The sequence below is a fragment of the Mustela nivalis genome (genome assembly GCF_964662115.1).
Source record: "Mustela nivalis genome assembly, chromosome: 12".
Taxonomy (NCBI): domain Eukaryota; kingdom Metazoa; phylum Chordata; class Mammalia; order Carnivora; family Mustelidae; genus Mustela; species Mustela nivalis.
In genome coordinates this window covers 44,552,836-44,571,046 of record NC_139031.1, presented here as the reverse complement: position 1 = coordinate 44,571,046, position 18,211 = coordinate 44,552,836, and the positions used below count along the sequence as shown (strand labels likewise).

Genomic DNA, 18,211 nt, shown 5'->3' with positions numbered 1-18,211 from the left:
GGAGCATGTGACTCTTGATCTCAGGGTCGTGAGTTTGAGCCCCACAATGGCTGTAGAGATTAATAAACATAAATAAACATTTTTTGAAAAAAGTTAAAAAAAAAAAAAGCCATTGGCTATAGAAGATGCTTTCTGCCCTGGTGGCAGTGGGAACAAGGTAGCATCCAGAACAAGGGGCCTGAGAGCCTCCTGGCCTTTCATGTTGGTTATAAAGAGACTTGTCATTTATTCCCATGTGCCCTTGGTTTCACTCTTTAGTTTTCAAAATGACTTTAATAGATTCATTTTTAAAAATTAGAAATAAAAATTAGTCATTTAAAAAAATGACTCATTTCTGTAAAATCAAAAGCAAAAAGTAATTCTGAAGAATATTATGTAGAAAGTGAAACTTCCAGCTGTATACACGTCCTCAAAAGTTGTTCATGTCTCTGCATCAGGGATCAGCAAATGTTTTCCATAGTAAATGTAGTAAAAATACTTTAGGCGTTGCAGATTTTTGTTTCTTCTTGTCGTCTCTTTCTTTTTTACATCCCTTTAAAAATGTAAAAACCATTCTTAGCCCCATGGGTTTTTTAGCCACTAAATGATATTACATGCATTACAAACATACATGCATGTATATGTTCATAGGTATGCAGATATTTGTAGTGGCTGTTACTGATGTTGTTTTAAATATATTCATTTTCCTTTGTGGATTTAGGGAAGAATTTCGGTAATCTGTTAGGTTTTTCTTGTTACTAGATTTTCCTCACAGACTTGTTGGACATATGTATGCCAAAATGATGGGAGTAGTTATTTTTGGGTTATAGATGAATATAAATTTCTTTACATGTTTTAAATTTTCTGGAATTTCTTCATATTTGCACATCAGATAAATAGATAAATAAATAAAATAGTTCCTGTGTTGTGTGAGAAAAGATTATTTCTTTTCTCTTTGTTCCAAACCAGTTCCCTTTCTTAGTTTTCTCTGACTCTAATTTTGTTAAAGTAGACACAGATTCTTGCTATCTCACTTGAGATTCTGAATGTGGCCTGGATTACATTTTATTTCTTTCATTTGTTCATTCAGCATGTATAATTGGTAAGGGCTGTGCTTTCCATTCTGAATGCTTCATATGTAGTATCTTATGTAATCCTTATCGTAGGTCCTGTTTCTGAGGAGACCTAAGTGCTGAGAGGTTAAGCAATTTGAGTCTCACAGCCAGTGGTAGAGGTGCGGTATGAACCAGGGCCGTCTCACTCTGGGCCCGTGCTCTTAACCACTGTGCTACATTGCTTTAATAGACCTTACGACATTTCTGCTCATGCTTTTTTGAGTGTCACTGTGAGCTGTAGTTAAGTATTGAGAATCAGAAATGTGGACCTCAGTCTTCCAGATGTGATGAACATCATAGTGATAATAGTTAATCATGCTACGTTGTGTATTCAAAAGCTGCTGAGAGAGTAGGTCCTATAAGTTCTAGAACCATGTGTGGTTGCTGGATGTTAACCGACTTATTATGGTGCTCATTTTACATTATCTACAAATACTGAATCATTGTATTGCATACCTGGAACCAACATAATGTTTCATGTCGATTGTACCTACATTTCTTTTTTTAAATTAAAGGAGAAAACTGAAAAAAAAAATGTGGGCCCAGCACAGAATTAGGCTACATTTTACATAAGGTCATTGGGAAACGAAACAAAACCAGAAGCTTGAAGGTAATAGGAACTTTCAAGGAGAGGGGAGAACTCCTTTAAAGACCTTTTCTTGTTTTAAGTACTCACAGTAGTGATTTTTGTTAAACTAGTTGCTTTATAAAGTGTTGTAATTGTTAACAGTTCTACCAAACTGTAGACAACTGGTGCCGTTTGCTGAGCATGTTTTATAAAGCAAAGGAAATGCCAAAACCCTATTCAAGTTGTTCCATTGTAGCCTGAGAGAACAAAGGAAAATTGTTTCTCACTCACTTAAATCAGGGAAATAAAACAGGTAAAGAGCTTCCTTCCCTCATCTGAAGTACTCCACAGTAGAACAGACTGATAAATAGAAATAAGACAGTCCCTGCATTCAAGAAGAAACTTGAACACTTCCTTTTTATGTGCTTCATATTTTAAATTTTTAATGAAAAAATTCCTTTCTTCTCTTTTCTCAGAGGTAACCACTATCACAGGCTTGTTGCTTGCTGTCCTCAGATGTGTTTCAGTGATTTTACCTTTTTAGTACATAAATATGTTGACATCTTCAGTGAATGTCAGATGATCAAGTTATTTGATTTTAGGTTTCATTCTTATAATTTCTGTTTTGTTGTTATGTGTTGGGGTTTCTGAGCTTGTGAGGTTTATTTTTGCTGTCTTTAGTCCATCCACCGCCTGTGGTCACATGCTTGGAAAGCTTAGTAGTTGTGATGGTTGCAATTTTTCATACTCTTTGGATCAAAGGCAGAATATAAATATTCATGAGGACTAACTAGATATCTACTAAAATAAGCCTTTAACATATCTGTGGTGGCGTTGCTGTTAAGTTTTATTCTGTGACTTAAATGCTACCTGCTCTTTACTAAGGTTTCTTTTGTTGTGTAAGAAACTGAATTGAACACAAATGGCCACCTTCATGGCCGGCTGAGCTGTGTGTTTAGCACAGCCGTTTGATCTCAGGTTGTGAGGTCAATAGACACAGCATCCAAAGAGAGTAGAGGTTTCTGCCAGATTCATTTTGAATCATGATTTTGAATTTGAAACCTGTCTACTGACTTTGTTTAGGTTCACATTTTATTTTCGTAGTTAAATCCTATAATATATTAGTTTATCCCACATTTACAATATTGCAAAATAAATCTGCCCAGAAAATAAGAAGACCACTTTGTGTACATGTGTGAATTATATTTTATAGTGTTGTTAGCTGCCTGATGTAGGGAACTATTCCCATTTCAAACATTTATAAAAGTTGAGTGGAGATGCTATAATAAATTATCTTTGGGTATGTGAAAGTTACTTATAATCTGCATGCATCTGTGAATGAACCCAGTGTAATAAATGTTTTTATTTATTATGTCTTCTTAGGGCTGGATTGAGATTGTCGGATGTGCAGATCGTTCCTGTTATGACCTTTCTTGTCATGCTCGAGCCACCAAAGTCCCACTTGTAGCTGAGAAACCTCTGAAAGAGCCCATATCCTTTCTGGTTGCTTCAGCAACTCAGGTCTAAAGTGTAAACTTATTGAAAATGGATAAATCCAAATCTGCACATTCTGTGGATAAACAGATGTTTTGGATATTGTGGTAGCACTTATTTAAACCTACATGTTCTACCCCTGTCATTGCTCCTTTCCTAGTCTCTTTCTTGTAATCTGACGCACCCACTTTGGTGTGATTTATGCTTTGAAGGAAGCATATTCAGAAGAGTGCTCTGAATGTCTTTCCGGGTGTTGGCCAGTTATTCCCAGCCATCTCCACAATGCATTTCTCTATACCTGCACCTTTAAATAAAGGGCACCTGGGGAATACTTTTTCTACTAAAAGATGAGTGCCATTTTATGGTAGATGAAATAATAATTTAGCTCACTTAGTCTGTAAATCAGCAAAGAAATTTCCATTCTTTACCAGGCAGTTGAGGTCATGAACTCATCTTAGGGCTAGGCCAGGGACAGCAGGTAGATCCTGTTGTGTTTGGGACATTTCAGAAATCCGTAAACGGTAAGCAGAGGTAATTATACCGTGTATCAGGTTATGTTGCTGGTTAGATAATATCCCTTTCATCTCACTGTAACTTTGTAGAAGTCTCTGTTGACAATGTTTACGTACTTTTAGTGAGGTTTGTCTGAATGATTCTGTGGGTAGTTATTTCATCTTACACTTGAAGTCCTTATAAGCGGGATCTAGGATGCCAATAGAGAACTAGTTGTTTCAATTCGATGATGGATTGTCCTCAAGATCGTTTTCCAAAATACTATGGCAGTTCACTGTGCTTTTTGGTTCCTTGACTACTTCCTACAAAACAGTCAATGTTGTTCAGTTTGAACCCAATAAGGGAGCAATTGGCAAGGCGTATAAGAAGGACGCAAAGCTAGTGCTGGAGTACCTGGCTGTTTGTGATGAGTGTTACATTACAGAAATGGAGAAACTACTGAATGAAAAAGGGTGAGATTTAAGATGTGTACTTTTTTTTTTTTTTTAAAGATTTTATTTATTTATTTGACAGAGATCACAAGTAGGCAGAGATGGAGGCAGAGAGAAAGGGAGAAGCAGGCTTCCTGTTGAGCAGAGAGCCGGAGGCAGGGTTCGATCCCAGGACCCTGAGATCATGACCTGAGCTGAAGGCAGAGGCTTAACCACTGAACCAGCCCGGCGCCCCAGGATGTGTACTTTTATGTGGGCGTTACTTAGCTATGTCCTCTCTGCAGGTTCTGAAAGGGTGAGATCAGTTTCTCTAGAAATTTTTTGCAGGTAAGTATTATCTCTAGTCTTTCAAGAACTGTGTTTGCTGAGATTTTGGCATTATAGCCTGGAAATAGATTTGAAGTGATCTCTCCCCCCACCCCGTAACTTTCTCAGAGGGGGAGATTTGTCTAAGGAGGTGACTGAGGAAAAATTAGAAATGACATTCTCTCAGTCCTTCTTTTTTTGAACTTTGGTCTCTATAATTGTTTTAAGCATAAATATAAAAACAATAGAGACAGATCTGTAAAGGAATACGACATAATCCAGTACTAAACAACGTAAAATTTACTGTGTCTGACAAACAACAAAAAAATTTCTAAATGGGGTGCCCAAGTAGCTCAGTCAGTTAAGTGTCTGACTCCTGATCTCAGCTCAGGTCACGATCTCAGGGTTGTGAGTTCAAGCCCCATATTGCATTCCATGCTGGGTATGGAGCCTACTTTAAAAAAAAAAAGTTCTCAACATGAAAAAGCATGAGCACATGACCTGTATTGAGGAGGTCTATAAATGTTAAGTATGTAGGTGAATATAAGTGACATTTTCTTTAATTTCTTTAAAATGACATCTCTTAATTTCTTTAAAACGTAATGAACTGTTTAAAGCAAAAACAGAGGCATATGTGTGACTCAGTCGGTTAAGCGTCTGCCTTCAGCTCAGGTCATAATCTCAGGGTCCTGGGTTTGGGCTCTCTGCTCAGCGGGGAGCCTGCTTTTCCCTCGCCCTCAGCCCCTCCCTCGACTTGTGCATGCACACGCTCTGTCTCTCTCTGAAATGAATAAAGTCTTAAAAAATATTTTTAAAATTAAGCATGGGCGCTGGTGGCTCAGTGGGTTAAGCCTCTGCCTTCAGCTCAGGTCATGATCTCAGGGGTCTAGGATCAAGTCCTGCATCAGGCTTTCTGCTTGGCCTAACTTCCTGCCTACTTGTGTCTCTTTGTCAAATAAATAAATAAAATCTTTTAAAAAAAATTAAGCAAAAACAATAAGAATATGTTGTGAAATTTATAACATAGAAGTAAAATGTATGCCATCAGCAGCTTAAAGGATGAGAACAAAGAATTGGGAATATACTGTTGTAAGGTGCATACATTATATGTGAAGTGGCATAATACTCTTTGAGGGTAGACTGTGATAAATTTGGAAAAGTCCATATGGTAAACTCTAGAGCAATTACCTGGAAAAACATGCAAAAACCAAATGGATATAAATAATGAACCAGTTTTTATGGGAGATAAAATAGAATAATAAAAACTCCAGAAGAAGGCAGGAGAAAGGGAAAAACGAACAAAGAAATGGTGGGACAAATAGAAAGTAACTCTTGAGATGTTAGATTTAAACTCAGCAGTACCAATAATTATATTAAATGTAATTATCTAAACAATAGTCATTGATTGTCAGACTGGTTAAAAAAAATCAAGACCCAATTAAATGCTATTTACAGAAAACTTGCTGTAATTGTAATACACAAATAACCTTAAACATAACAGAATCAAAAGATATTTCCCATACAAATATTAATCAAGTCAGGAGTGGCTGTATTAGTATCAGACAAAGTCAACTTCAGAACAAGAGAAATTGCCAGGGACAATTACATTTCATAATGTTAAAGGGATCAGTTCATCAAGGCATATTCTAACTGTATGCAACTAAAAACACCTGAAAATATATAAAGCAATCTTGATGGAACTGGAAGGAAAAATAGACAAATTCACAATTACAGTCAGATATTTCTACACCCTTCTCTCAGTAATTGTTAGAGTAAGCAGACAAAACAAAAACAAAATGGGAGTTTGAAGATACAAACATTATTAAATGGCTTAATTGCCATTTATTGAATACCTAATAACTGAAGAGTACAGCTTTTTAAGTGAATTGGTAAAATATTTTATATATATATATATATATGTATATATATATATATATATATGTATATATATATATATTTTTTGGTACAGCTCTCCCATTGAGTTTTGCATTATTTTCTAGGTATTGTTTAAAAAGGCAAAGGAGGGGTACTTGGGTGGGTCAGTGAGTTAAGCGTCTGCTTTTGGCTCAGGTCATGATCCCGGGGGTCCTGGGATTGAGCCCCACATCAGGCTCCCTTCTCAGCAGGGAGTCTGCTTCTCCTTCTCCCTCTGCCACTTTCCCCTGCTTGTGCTGTCTCTTACAAATCAACTCTTTTAAAAAAATAAAAAAGTAATAGAGCAAAGAATACAAAAGACTGCATATGGCATGCAAACCATGAAATAGTTCATATCCGGCCCTAGATAATAGGCAAAGTGAAAGAAGTCTGACACAAAAGATATATATGTAAAACAAGGAAAGATGATTCGAGTTTATAGTGGTAGAAAGCACATCACTGGTTCACTGGGAGTGGAGGGGATTGAATTGGAGCTTTGGGACGATGGTGGTTGCATGAGAACATTGTCAAAGGAAGTTTTGTAAGATGAATGTTTGTAACAAGTTGAAGATACATGATCGTCCATTTCAGTAGGAAAATTTTAAATCATACTGGCTTCCCAGAAATAACATCTATTTATGCTAAAACACATCAAATGCCATTAAAATGGACAAGTAAGAACACTAGTTAGATATCATTATTTGTCATAAACATGACAGTTTCCTTTATTATTCTCAAATAATGGCTCTTTGCTAATTTCAGGTTTTTTTTTAATGACTGTTACCTACTCTACACCTGAACTGTACTCACAGAATATATCTCATAATGTTTATGTAATGGAATGATAATGTACTTAAAAACTACAGACAGAACAGTCAAAATGGAGGAAATTTGTGAAAACCACTCATGCTGCATGACATTATTAGTGCTAGAAACTAGCAAAATGCAGTACAAAGTGTGCCAACTACACAGCTTAAAGACAACCACATGAGGGCTCTCTTTTCCTGCCACTGAGCTGCTTGTGAGCCAAGACAAATCCAAACTGATCATAATGGGAGGAAATACCTAATAAACTAAAACACATGTCATGAAACACTTGATAATTACTTGAAACACTTGATAAAGGTGACTTCTTCTTACCAGAAGTGGAATGGTCATATCTGAGGATACAAACATAATGCAGTCACTGATTTTTGGAGGGATAATGTTTTATATTGGTGTATTGGACAGAATCATTAAACTTCTTTAAGCTATGGGGCGCCTGGGTGGCTCAGTGGGTTAAGCCCCTGCCTTCGGCTCAGGTCATGATCTCAGGGTCCTGGGATCGAGCCCTGCATCAGGCTCCCTGCACAGCGGAGAGCCTGCTTCCTCCTTTCTCTCTACCTGTCTCTCTGCCTGCTTGTGATCTCTGTCAAATAAATAAATAAAATCTTTAAAAAACAAAAAAAAAAAAAAAAAAAAAAAACTTCTTTAAGCTGATCTTCAACATAAGTGTCAAAGCTTATTTTGGGATTAGTGTGGGAGTTTTAAAATTACCTTTTATAAGATGACAAGCTGGTCATTTTTGCATTTCTTGGGACAATAATGAGAACAGTGGGTTTTTTGCCAGCAGGCCTATCTCTGACAAATTTATTGTAATTATTCTAAAGCTAAATTTTTTTAAAAGTGGTTTTGGCTTTATTTTGATCTCAAAAGCAAAGGAATTAATCGTTGAGGCACTTGTGGAATTTCATAAGACTAGTCACGTTTTTGGGTGCTTCCCAGAATACTAATTGATTCCATTGTTAAAATAATAATTTGGTGTTCCTTATGAAATAATTTAAATTTGACTTCAGCCATTTTATCTGGAAAGTTGACCAACCTATATTACACTTAAAATGAAAAGAGTTTAGCAATTGGTGAGACTCCTTTAAATTAAGACCTACGAATGCATGTTTTCCCTAATAAATGATGTGTTCTCTTTGTAGGGAATTCACTGTTGAAACTGAGGGGAAAACATTTCAGTTGACAAAAGACATGGTCAACGTGAAGAGATTCCAGAAAACACTACATGGTAAGTTTGTAAAAAATAATTAAACAAAAATCATTACTCCTTAAAGTTTAAGTTTTATGATATAACCATTTTACAGAAAATTTGAAGAAGAAAAATAAGTATTTAATGCCACAACCCTAAATATGTGTAGGGCATTATCTTTTGCCTTTTTAAAAAAGGCATTGTGTTAATAAATTGTGTTAATACTAAAAAATATAATGCCACCATTGTATTTCCTTTGAACTGAGGTGCGTATGAAGAATATCTCTTCAATTAAAACCATCTTTTCATTTGCTCACATTTTAAGGAAATATCCTTATATTGTTTTTTTAAGCAAAGGAGAGGACATACCCCTTCACTCTTTTGTGGCAAATTAACCTTTTAAAAAGTCATTTAGATAATTGATCTCTTATGCTTTTGTAAAAGATAAGGAGGTGATTATTATTTGTAGAACAAATTACATGAATTGGGATATGAGTATTTTGGAGAATATACAAAGGATGCTTACGGTTAACTGTGGCTAAGTGGAAGCTTCTGGAAACTGAGAGTAGTAGGTGGGTATTTGAGAAGCTACTGCTGTTGGAGACAGCATGCCTACTTTTCCATTTGTTTTTGGCCTGCCTTATGGCCAGGCTTCAGTGAGCTGTGAAAACAGTCTGAGCAGTGATCAGAGTAAATAGGGAATCCTTCTTGCTCTGGGGCTTTTTAGTTGCTCTGGTTCAGAACTGTACGTCATCATGGCTTGGGTGACCCAGAAGGATGGGCAGGAGATGCCTTGGTCATATGTTATTCTTACTTTTTAATCACAGACAAAAGAAACAGCCTGTCTTTTCTTCCACATATGTGTATTTTTGGTTCTACTTCTCTCATTTCCCTTGAAACAAACTATCTAAGGTTAAAGTCAGTTACCTTAGACCCAGTGCTTAGCAGTCCTTCCTTTCTGAATAAGTATTAATGAATCCATTTCCTCTGTGTACCACAGATACAGCCTCCTCATGTGAGGCCTCTGGTAAATGTCTTTGACTGAGTGCAGATCATCAAGCAAACTCTTCTCTGAGGGTTTCCTGACCCCAGAACCTTGGGAGTACGATGGCAATAACTTGACTTTCTTAAAGAGTTCTCATCAAGATAGCAAGATAAAAAGTAATCCACAAAGCATGTGATTGTGTGTAGGAATTGTTTCTTTTTTTTTTTTTTTATTTTTAAAGATTTTATTTATTTATTTGACAGAGAGAAATCACAAGTAGGCAGAGAGGCAGGCAGAGAGAAAGGAGGAAGCAGGCTCCCTGCTGAGCAGAGAGCCCGATGCGGGACTCGATCCCAGGACCCTGAGATCATGACCTGAGCCGAAGGCAGCGGCTTAACCACTGAGCCACCCAGGTGCCCCGGGAATTGTTTCTGTTAATTTTGCCAGTTATGGTGGTAGATCTCTCATTCTAGCAAAGTCTTACAAAAGCTGGAGAGTTTTCATGCTTTCTAGATGATGGAGTAGCTGCTATTGCTCAAAGCTTAGCAAGTGTGGTGTACTTGGTGTACATAGTATGCTGTGGCACTCTACAGAAGGAACACTCTGGTACCTTATTTCAGTTTTATGCTGTATAAAGAAAGAATTTGGTGAAAATGTTAAAGGCATCATATTTCCTACCAGCAAATAGTTCTAAGGAATGTTCTGACTTATTTGTCCTGATGTATAGGATCAATCAAGTCCGTCTAGAAAAGAGAACTTCTTAGTGTTGCTAAGAATTGTTGGGAGAGGACCCGCAACGCATTATGCAGGGTTGGAGACAATGTTACTGGATTTCTATCTCTTTTGCAGTGGAAGAAGTTGTTCCGAATGTAATTGAACCCTCCTTTGGCCTGGGCAGGATTATGTATACAGTATTTGAACATACATTCCATGTACGTGAGGGAGATGAGCAGAGAACGGTAAGTTGTCTTGGATAGTATGCTATTCTCTCACAGTGTCAGGGTATGAAGTTTACTGAAGTACATTATTAAGGTGACTCTGGAATGAATGATTAGTTACCGGATGTACTAGCGGTATTAACATTCATTCATCTTTGCTTAACTGTTTACAAAGCAGAAACTATCTTCTGTTAGCTCATTGAGCTTTGGAATATGTAGTCATTGGGGTTGTTTCAATTGCCTGCTGCTCTTTATTCTGAGACAGGGCATATTATGATAGGGGAACTATCTGTATTGTGTCAATGGAAGATACTGGCACTTTCTGGATATACTCATGTTTTCAGAAAATTAGGAAGAAGGGGATGTCTCAGAGAATTTGGACAAACCAAATAACTGTATCTATGCATTGGTGAAGGGTTAAAGGGTACTTTCTCAAACTGCACAAAATTCAGGGACTTTGGGGGTTAAGGTTCTCGTCCAGAGGTACTGATTCATAGGTCTGAGGCCCAGGGATCTATATTTTCTTATAAGAACCCCAAGTGATGCCAGTGGAGAGATCGACAAATAGTAAATTGGGCAGTGGTATTTGGGGGATAGCCTTTCCTAGCATTCAAGTTCTGTTAAAGGTAAATATTTCTAAGAAGTCTTCATTAACTCCCACACAGTCTTTTGGCCCTGATGCTTCTGAATCACTGCTCCATGCCTTCCACTTTATCTCTTCGTTCTGCCTTATTCCACGTTTCTCACCTCGCCACTGCCTGCAGAAATTATACTCTTGTCGTTTATGGGCACAGATTTCCAGGAAAATCAGTTCGAAGACTGGCTAGAGTGGAGAGGTTGTATATGCCAAATAAAGCGAATGAAACATTCTTATCTGCATGACCATTCTGGGCTGTGTGTACATGATGTGAGACATCACCTCTGTAGTTCTTTGTAGGACATTTAACATTGAAGAATAGACTCATGAGTTCTTGGTGCCAGTATTTTAAAAAGTCTGACATACTCTTATGTCATAATGTAGCTAATAAACCTACTGTCTTATTCTCTGCCGTAATTGCATCTTCATTTCCTGACATTTAAGGAATAGCTTTTCATTCATTCAGCAGATCATAAGAACCTTCTCTGTACACCAGATGTGTAAAGAAAGGCATGGTTATTCTTGAGGACTGGTGGCACACTCAAAGTGTTCTTTTAGCTACCAAGTTTGCTTCAAGCCTTTTCTGTTTATTTTTCTAATAAAAAGGTCTTTAAAAAATATTTTAGCTGTTTCTCTGAATCTAACAATATTGATATAACCAGAACTTTAATAGAAATTTTATAAGGGCTAAGCAAGAACAAATTAGTGACAGTGTTTTATGAATTACATAGAGATTACCTTCTGAATAGAAATTTGATTAGGCTCTGAGAAGCCAGGAATGTTTCTAAATTTTTATCACATAGCTCCTTAATCCGTTTTCCTATGAATTTGGTATAAAAACATTGCCAGTGAGATTGAAAAAATTATTTTTCTATATAGGCAGTTCCTCACTTCTCTCTCAACAGATAGAGAGGAGTGGAATTGTCAGTGTTCTGTGGTTCGGGCAGCCGTGGAGTCTAAGGAGTTACAGTGGGGATACTCAGCACTGCTTGGCATTTAAGGCTAATGAGGCTTTTGAGGGACTCAGTTGGAATCCACGTCAGTGATTTTTATGGGACCTGTTCATTCTTGCTTTCCTGTGGACCTTTTATACAAATTTTATTTAAAAACTGGGTTCAGCTCTTATTTCCAACTGAAAACAGTAGACTAGTTTGCTTTTCACAGAATATCTTTGCTGTCTTTATTTCTCAGTAACTCTGAAGCCTACTTGAGGAGCAGTTTAATAGGTTTGTACTTTTCAGTAGAGGTATACAAAGCATCTCTTTTGGTTTCACTCTGTTTCTTTTGGATATACATTTGCAAACTAATTAAATTTTTCTTACCTGGTTACTAAAGCTCATAGGCCCTTCACGATGCTGAATTTCTTAAAGGACAGGGTTGGATTTTGGTTTTCGGCACTGCCACTTACTGTTTGATGATTTGGCAGGAGCTTCTCTAGGGGTCTCCAAGGAAAGAAGTAAGGCTTTTATGTGATACCAGAAATGACCATCTCATATGGTAGCTTTTGCATCATTCAGCTTTGTATAGACATGTGAAGTAAGAGCGGATGGGAGGTACTCGTGTTTAGGTGGAGAGACTGAGATCCAGAGTTCACTAAGGCAGTTCGGATTTAGAGCTGAAAATCAGATCCTTCTGGGTCTGATTACCATGATTTTTCTTTGTCACACTGCTTTTCAAATCATGTTTTCTGGTATTTTGATAATGAAATTTGAACATTAATGTTTAGATGTTTATAAAGTAATGTCTTTGGATTTCTTTCTTTTTTAAAACATGCAGTTCTTCAGTTTCCCTGCTGTAGTAGCTCCATTCAAATGTTCGGTCCTGCCACTGAGCCAAAACCAGGAGTTCATGCCATTTGTCAAGGAATTATGTAAGCAAATCCAGTTGGGTAATCTCTAGGGGAACATTATTAAGTAGACTGAATTTTAGAAAATATTTTTTTCAATAAAAATACGTACTGAATAAAGAGTAAAAAAATCTAAGTGATTTTAGCTTCTGCCCTTACTTCTCTACAAGAGGGTGTGTGCTTGTTCAGAATGTTTCCTCCTAGCATGTGAATTAGTCAGGGTAGGACCCAGGGGTCAGATTTAAAATATCCTTGCTTCTGCTCTTGACCCTGGCACTGCTCCCTTCATTGGGGGAATCCTTGTTGGGGGTTAACCATCCTAGTGGATCTGCACCCACTGGACCCACAGCACTGAACGGGCACCTAGTGGTCCTGTGGTGGGGCCCACTAACTTCAGAGTTGGGAAGTGGGAAGAGTTCATTGAGTTGCTTGGGGTCATGCAAGTAAAGGTGGGGGAGTCTGGACAGGAGCTCCTGGCCTTGGCGCTTACTGTGATACTCGTTCTGCAGCCGTGTGAGATACAGGTAGGAGCTATAACGAGGCACTTAGTAAATTTTGGTGATTTTTCTTTCTTTTGCAACTGTTACTTATTGTTCTCTTGTCTTAGTCTCTTTTATAAGCTCCTGATCTTGTATGACAACATGTAGATGACATTGGGCCTTTGTTCATTTTTTATTTTTAATTTACTTAATTTATTTTGGATAGCGGAAGCCCTGACCAGAAACGGCGTCTCTCACAAAGTCGACGACTCTTCTGGGTCGATTGGAAGACGCTACGCCAGGACTGATGAGATTGGCGTGGCTTTCGGCATCACCATCGACTTCGATACAGTGAACAAGACCCCCCACACGGCAACTCTAAGGGACCGAGACTCCATGCGGCAGATTAGAGCAGAGGTGGCTGGCCTTGTCTTTGGCATTTTTAGTCTTAGAAATGTATCCTGGTTCCTTCTGATTTAACCTGGATTTTGTTGTGTCTATACTCCCTACCCCTTTTTTTTCCCTTTGAATTTTAATCATAGGCTTCTATCAGACAGAGCACAGATTCTCAGATCCCCTTGGTTTAATTATGAAAATACCCATTAACAGTTATCTAATGCTTTATAACCATTTGGCCCACTCTGGACTCATTCTCCAGCAGTTTGCTTTTATGTAGTTGTTTATTTGGGCAAGAGAAGTATGATCCCAAGTGGTTGCTGCCATAGTTTTATTGGCAGGCTTTGGGGGGGCTTTGACAGTTTTACCTTTATATTTCTATACAAATGTGTACATATGTAAGGATACCTATGTATGTATAAACTTTTCCTGTGAATCCATTCAAAATAGCCAATAATGTTTCAGTAATTTTACTTAATGGGAAGGGATAATGGAGATGGGAAGAGTTCAGAAGACTAATTAATTTTGAGCATAGGTTTTATTTAGCGTGCCTGTTATGTACTTAGCTTGCTACAGAGAGTTAATAATAGGAAAACAGAAGTAAAAGACTGCATTTTTTCCAGAGGTGTTTATAGTCTAATTTGGAAGTTAAGGATTTCTGGTTTGTCTTTTTGCAAAGCCAGATCTGGCTACTCTGGAACTACATTCTCACCTGATAGTGGTTCTCAGAGTGTGGTCCCTGGACCAGCAGCATTCACATCACCTGGAATTTTGTTATATAAGCAAACTCTTCAGCCCAGACCTACTGAATCAGAAACAGGTGGGGTGGGAGGTTGGAAACTGATAGAGAGTGGGCATGACATGACCCCTGGATGATTCTGATGCACGCTCAAGTTTAGGAACTGCTGCTGAGTGGTAGCCAGTGTTTTCTGTGACGTGGGAACAGCTGACCTTCTTGGTCGGGGTGCTGTGGTTTGCCAGTCTCCCTTACTTGCTCCTTGACTGGCTTCTCTTCTTAGAGTTAAAGTTAATGCTCATGAAGTAGCTTCAGGTGGCAACTACTTAGAATAATTAGGAAAGGCTTTGTGGGAGAATTGAGTGATCCAGGTTTGCTGGTAGATATTCTGGGTGGGAAGAAAAGGATGAACCCAGGCCTGGGAGAGAAGTGAGTAGAAGTAAGTGAGGAGGCTTTAGTAGGAGTGACAGGAAACACTGAGTGGGAACCAGTTTGCAGAGGAATCTTGTCATTAGACACCGATCTGGCTCTCGGTAAGGTCTCCTGAGTTCAGGGTTAATCTTTTTTCGACAGTCTAATCAAGTTTGTTGATTCTTGGAATTCTCTTTCATTTCCTCAGGTCTCCGAACTGCCCAGTGTAGTCTGCGATCTGGCCAACGGCAGCATCACGTGGGCTGACGTGGAGGCCAGGTATCCTGTCTTTGAAGGGCAAGAGACTGGTAAAAAAGAGACAATCGAAGAATGATGACAATTTTGGTGACTTTTGACCACTTGCCCTAATAAAAAAATAGCTCTTATCATGCCCACTTTACAAACAGCATTGCAATTACTCCTGGGGACTGCATTTTATCCTCAGTGGCTGCCTGATCTGACCCCCACAATTAAAGAAATTCTGAACAAACTTGGAATCCATTTGCTCATGTTTCTGCGTTTTCAGCAAAGCTGTTTTTTTTCCCACCTTTGAATCGATATGCTTATGACTTAATGTTAAATGTGATTAATACTTTTTTTTTCAGTTAACAGCTGTATCGGGGTAAAATTTACGTTTCATAAATCTCACCAGTTTTAAGTGTCCAATTCGGTGATGCTTAATGTATTTATAGAATGTTGCAGCCAGCACTGCAATCCAATTTTAGACCGTTTCCATCGCTCTGGAAAGAAGTTACATGTACATTTAGCATCACTGTCTAATCCAACCTCAGTCCCGAGTAGCCACTTACCTACTTTGTCTCTCTAGATTTGCTTTTTATGCCCTTTTTCTTTCTCTGAGAAAGTGGTGCAATGTGTTAAAGAGACAGCGTTCCCTCAGCCGCTGGAACCACTTCTAGGAAAAGCTGGGGTGGGGGATGGGCGGCAGGAGGAGCAGAGGAGGAGGAAACGTCCTGCTGAGAGGTGGGAAGCATGCTGCTGTGGGTTCTTAGGGCTGCCAGCCACGGTGTTCTGAGGACAGAAGACCTTGCTTTTCTGAGCCTCTGGGAGGGGTTGCGTTGGCAGAAGCCTGCTATGTTAAGGCATGCTTGTACTTGGCCTTGCAAGTAGCCCTGATGATCATTGAACTCCTGATGCTGGAGGAGCTCCACCTGTCTTGTCTGACTTAGCAGTTTACTTCTGTTATGTTTTTGTACAGAACATTCAGAAGACATATATTTATTTGTTGGGAAAATCTTCAAGCATCTGTGAATTTGAACAACTGTGTTTTCAGAACTAGGACTTTGTCTAGTGTTTCAGCTTCCTCTCAGACACTGTGGCGTAGGGGTGGGGTGGTCTCCAGAACGTTCCCTTGTCTTGGGTAGGAGGAACAGTAGAAGTAGTGGATCTCCGAGGGATTCCCTTCATTTTTCTTTCCTCCCCAATGATGCCTGCCACAGTACTGCACGTAGTAGGTATTCAACATAGACTTTGGATGAGTCTTGAATTTTTGAATGAACTTCTTGGGGGGGAAGAAAGCCTTTTACTAAAGCTTATTTCTCTTCTGCCTGGTGCCTTTTAAAGCCTTCGTTCTAGAAGAAACTAGATTTTGAATAAACTGAGTGTTCATTTTGTCGGGATTCCTTTCACCTCAAACTTCTTACAGCTCTTGACCTGGTATATAGTCTAGCATTCTCACACTGGGGCTGGGGGTGGTTTTGGCTTATTCTCATTTACTTCGTTTTACAGCGAATACCCGCATAGTCAGTCACTACTACCTCAGACATTGTTATGAGCTCATTAATAGTAAAGATAAATATTTCATACATAGCGGAATTTGCCTGCTTTGGATCATAAAGGGATTAGAACTAAAATTGTCTTCACTTTTTATTGGCAAATAATCTGTCGTGAGTTCAGTCCTGGATATTACTTCTGGGAGCCCTCCCTTTCTCTTCTCTATTCCCCCTAGGGCCAGTGTGTGGTTTCTCTTGAGAGAAAACTATTCAGTTTATAGTAATCAAGGGTTGACTACCTGAGTGGGGAACGTGGGCAGGTAGTAGGGCTCACGGGTTCTCTTTGTGCCATATGTGCTCAATTCTGGGCACAAGCAGGTGAAGGGCTGTCGCCTGAATGAAGAGGCTCTCAACACATGAGTTTTGCATGCACGCACGCGCGCACACACTCACACACGCACACACACACACCCTTCTTCTGTTCGAGCTCAATATGTATTTAAAGCCAGAGTCTTTCTGGCTTGATGCTCTGTGAGGCCTTTTTCTTAATTATTTGTTTAATTGTGTGTATCGGGCTGTGGGCTAGTTCAACAAGAGCTGGATGAATTGTGCTATCTCTCAGAGAAGTTACTCCTGTTCATCCCTCTCTCCAAAATCAGTGATGGGGAAGGGTCGGATTGAAACCGGTTTCCATGGAATGTGTGTGTAAGAACACAGTAGCTCCTTTAAAATCTAGGTTGGACTTCAAGACATTCAGATACAATGAGGAGGTATGTCCAGAGAGGTCATCTGTGCCTGACTTATGCAGGAGTCCAGGACCTTAATATTGCTTAGCAACTCATAATCGTAAAATACAGAACATAGCTGGAAGTTCCAGAAAAGGAATTCATTGCCAAGTCATAAAAATAGAGAATTGCTTGAGATGGTACCAGAGATGTCAGATGTCAAATGATCTTTGTGACAACAACTTGCAAAATTATTTTGTTCAGTAAATACTTTAAATCACTTTTAGACCTTTATTTATTTTTCCCTAAAACAGTATAAATTTAGGGTAACAGTAGTGATTGTTTTAGCTAATGGAATCTATTCATGAGAGAGCTGAGTGCCCTAGAAATAAATCCAAATTATCTCTGGATAGTTGCACTTAACCTTCTATCACCAGCAAAAACTATTAATCTGTACCTCCTGACTGAGCCATAAGAGAGGGCCTTTGCTTGGAGAGGGGAGAGATGAGTTGTCACTTAAGTCACTCAGTCCTGTTGCTACTGTCCTTGAGGGTTATATCATTTTCTGGAAGCTGGTTGAACAGAATGGGTTCAGTGTTCAGTACATCTACCAATGAAACAGTGGAGTGTTTGTCTTCCCCCTCACTCCTTGAAGTTTGCCATTTGAGCTGTTTGAGAGGAACGTTCCTGTCCTTGGCCTGAATTCTCATGTCCATGTGTGGTTCAGGCTCTGACACTACCTACGGGTACAGTCACCTTGGGCAATTTGTATAAACAAAGCTGACAAGCCTTCACCATTGGAGAAACTTCATGTCCTCATTTAAAAAGAAAGAAGCAGGGGCACCTGGGTGGCTCAGTGGGTTGAAGCCTCTGCCTTTGGCTCTGGTCATGGTCTCAGGGTCTTGGGATTGAGCCCCGCATCCAGCTCTGCTCAGCAGGGAGACTGTTCCCCCATCCCCTCTGCCTACTTGTGATCTCTGTCTGTCAAATAAAT

The 18,211-nt window shown here is 38.9% G+C and overlaps 2 protein-coding genes across 2 annotated transcripts in view; both read left to right on the top strand.

Moving 5' to 3' along the window:
* GARS1 (glycyl-tRNA synthetase 1) overlaps positions 1-15,252 on the top strand; it is a 45,658-nt gene extending 30,406 nt beyond the window's left edge. The window contains exons 11-17 of the mRNA XM_082692863.1: positions 3,046-3,153; positions 3,976-4,121; positions 8,288-8,373; positions 10,169-10,278; positions 12,671-12,764; positions 13,446-13,636; positions 14,971-15,252. Coding sequence (XP_082548989.1) covers positions 3,046-3,153; positions 3,976-4,121; positions 8,288-8,373; positions 10,169-10,278; positions 12,671-12,764; positions 13,446-13,636; positions 14,971-15,096 — 861 coding nt within the window. The 3' untranslated portion in view covers positions 15,097-15,252. The remainder of the gene's footprint in view (positions 1-3,045; positions 3,154-3,975; positions 4,122-8,287; positions 8,374-10,168; positions 10,279-12,670; positions 12,765-13,445; positions 13,637-14,970) is intronic.
* Positions 1-18,211, top strand: part of ZNRF2 (zinc and ring finger 2) — a gene marked incomplete at its 5' end in the record, with an annotated part of 380,791 nt that overhangs the window by 312,446 nt on the left and 50,134 nt on the right. The gene's annotated exons all lie outside the window — the stretch shown is intronic.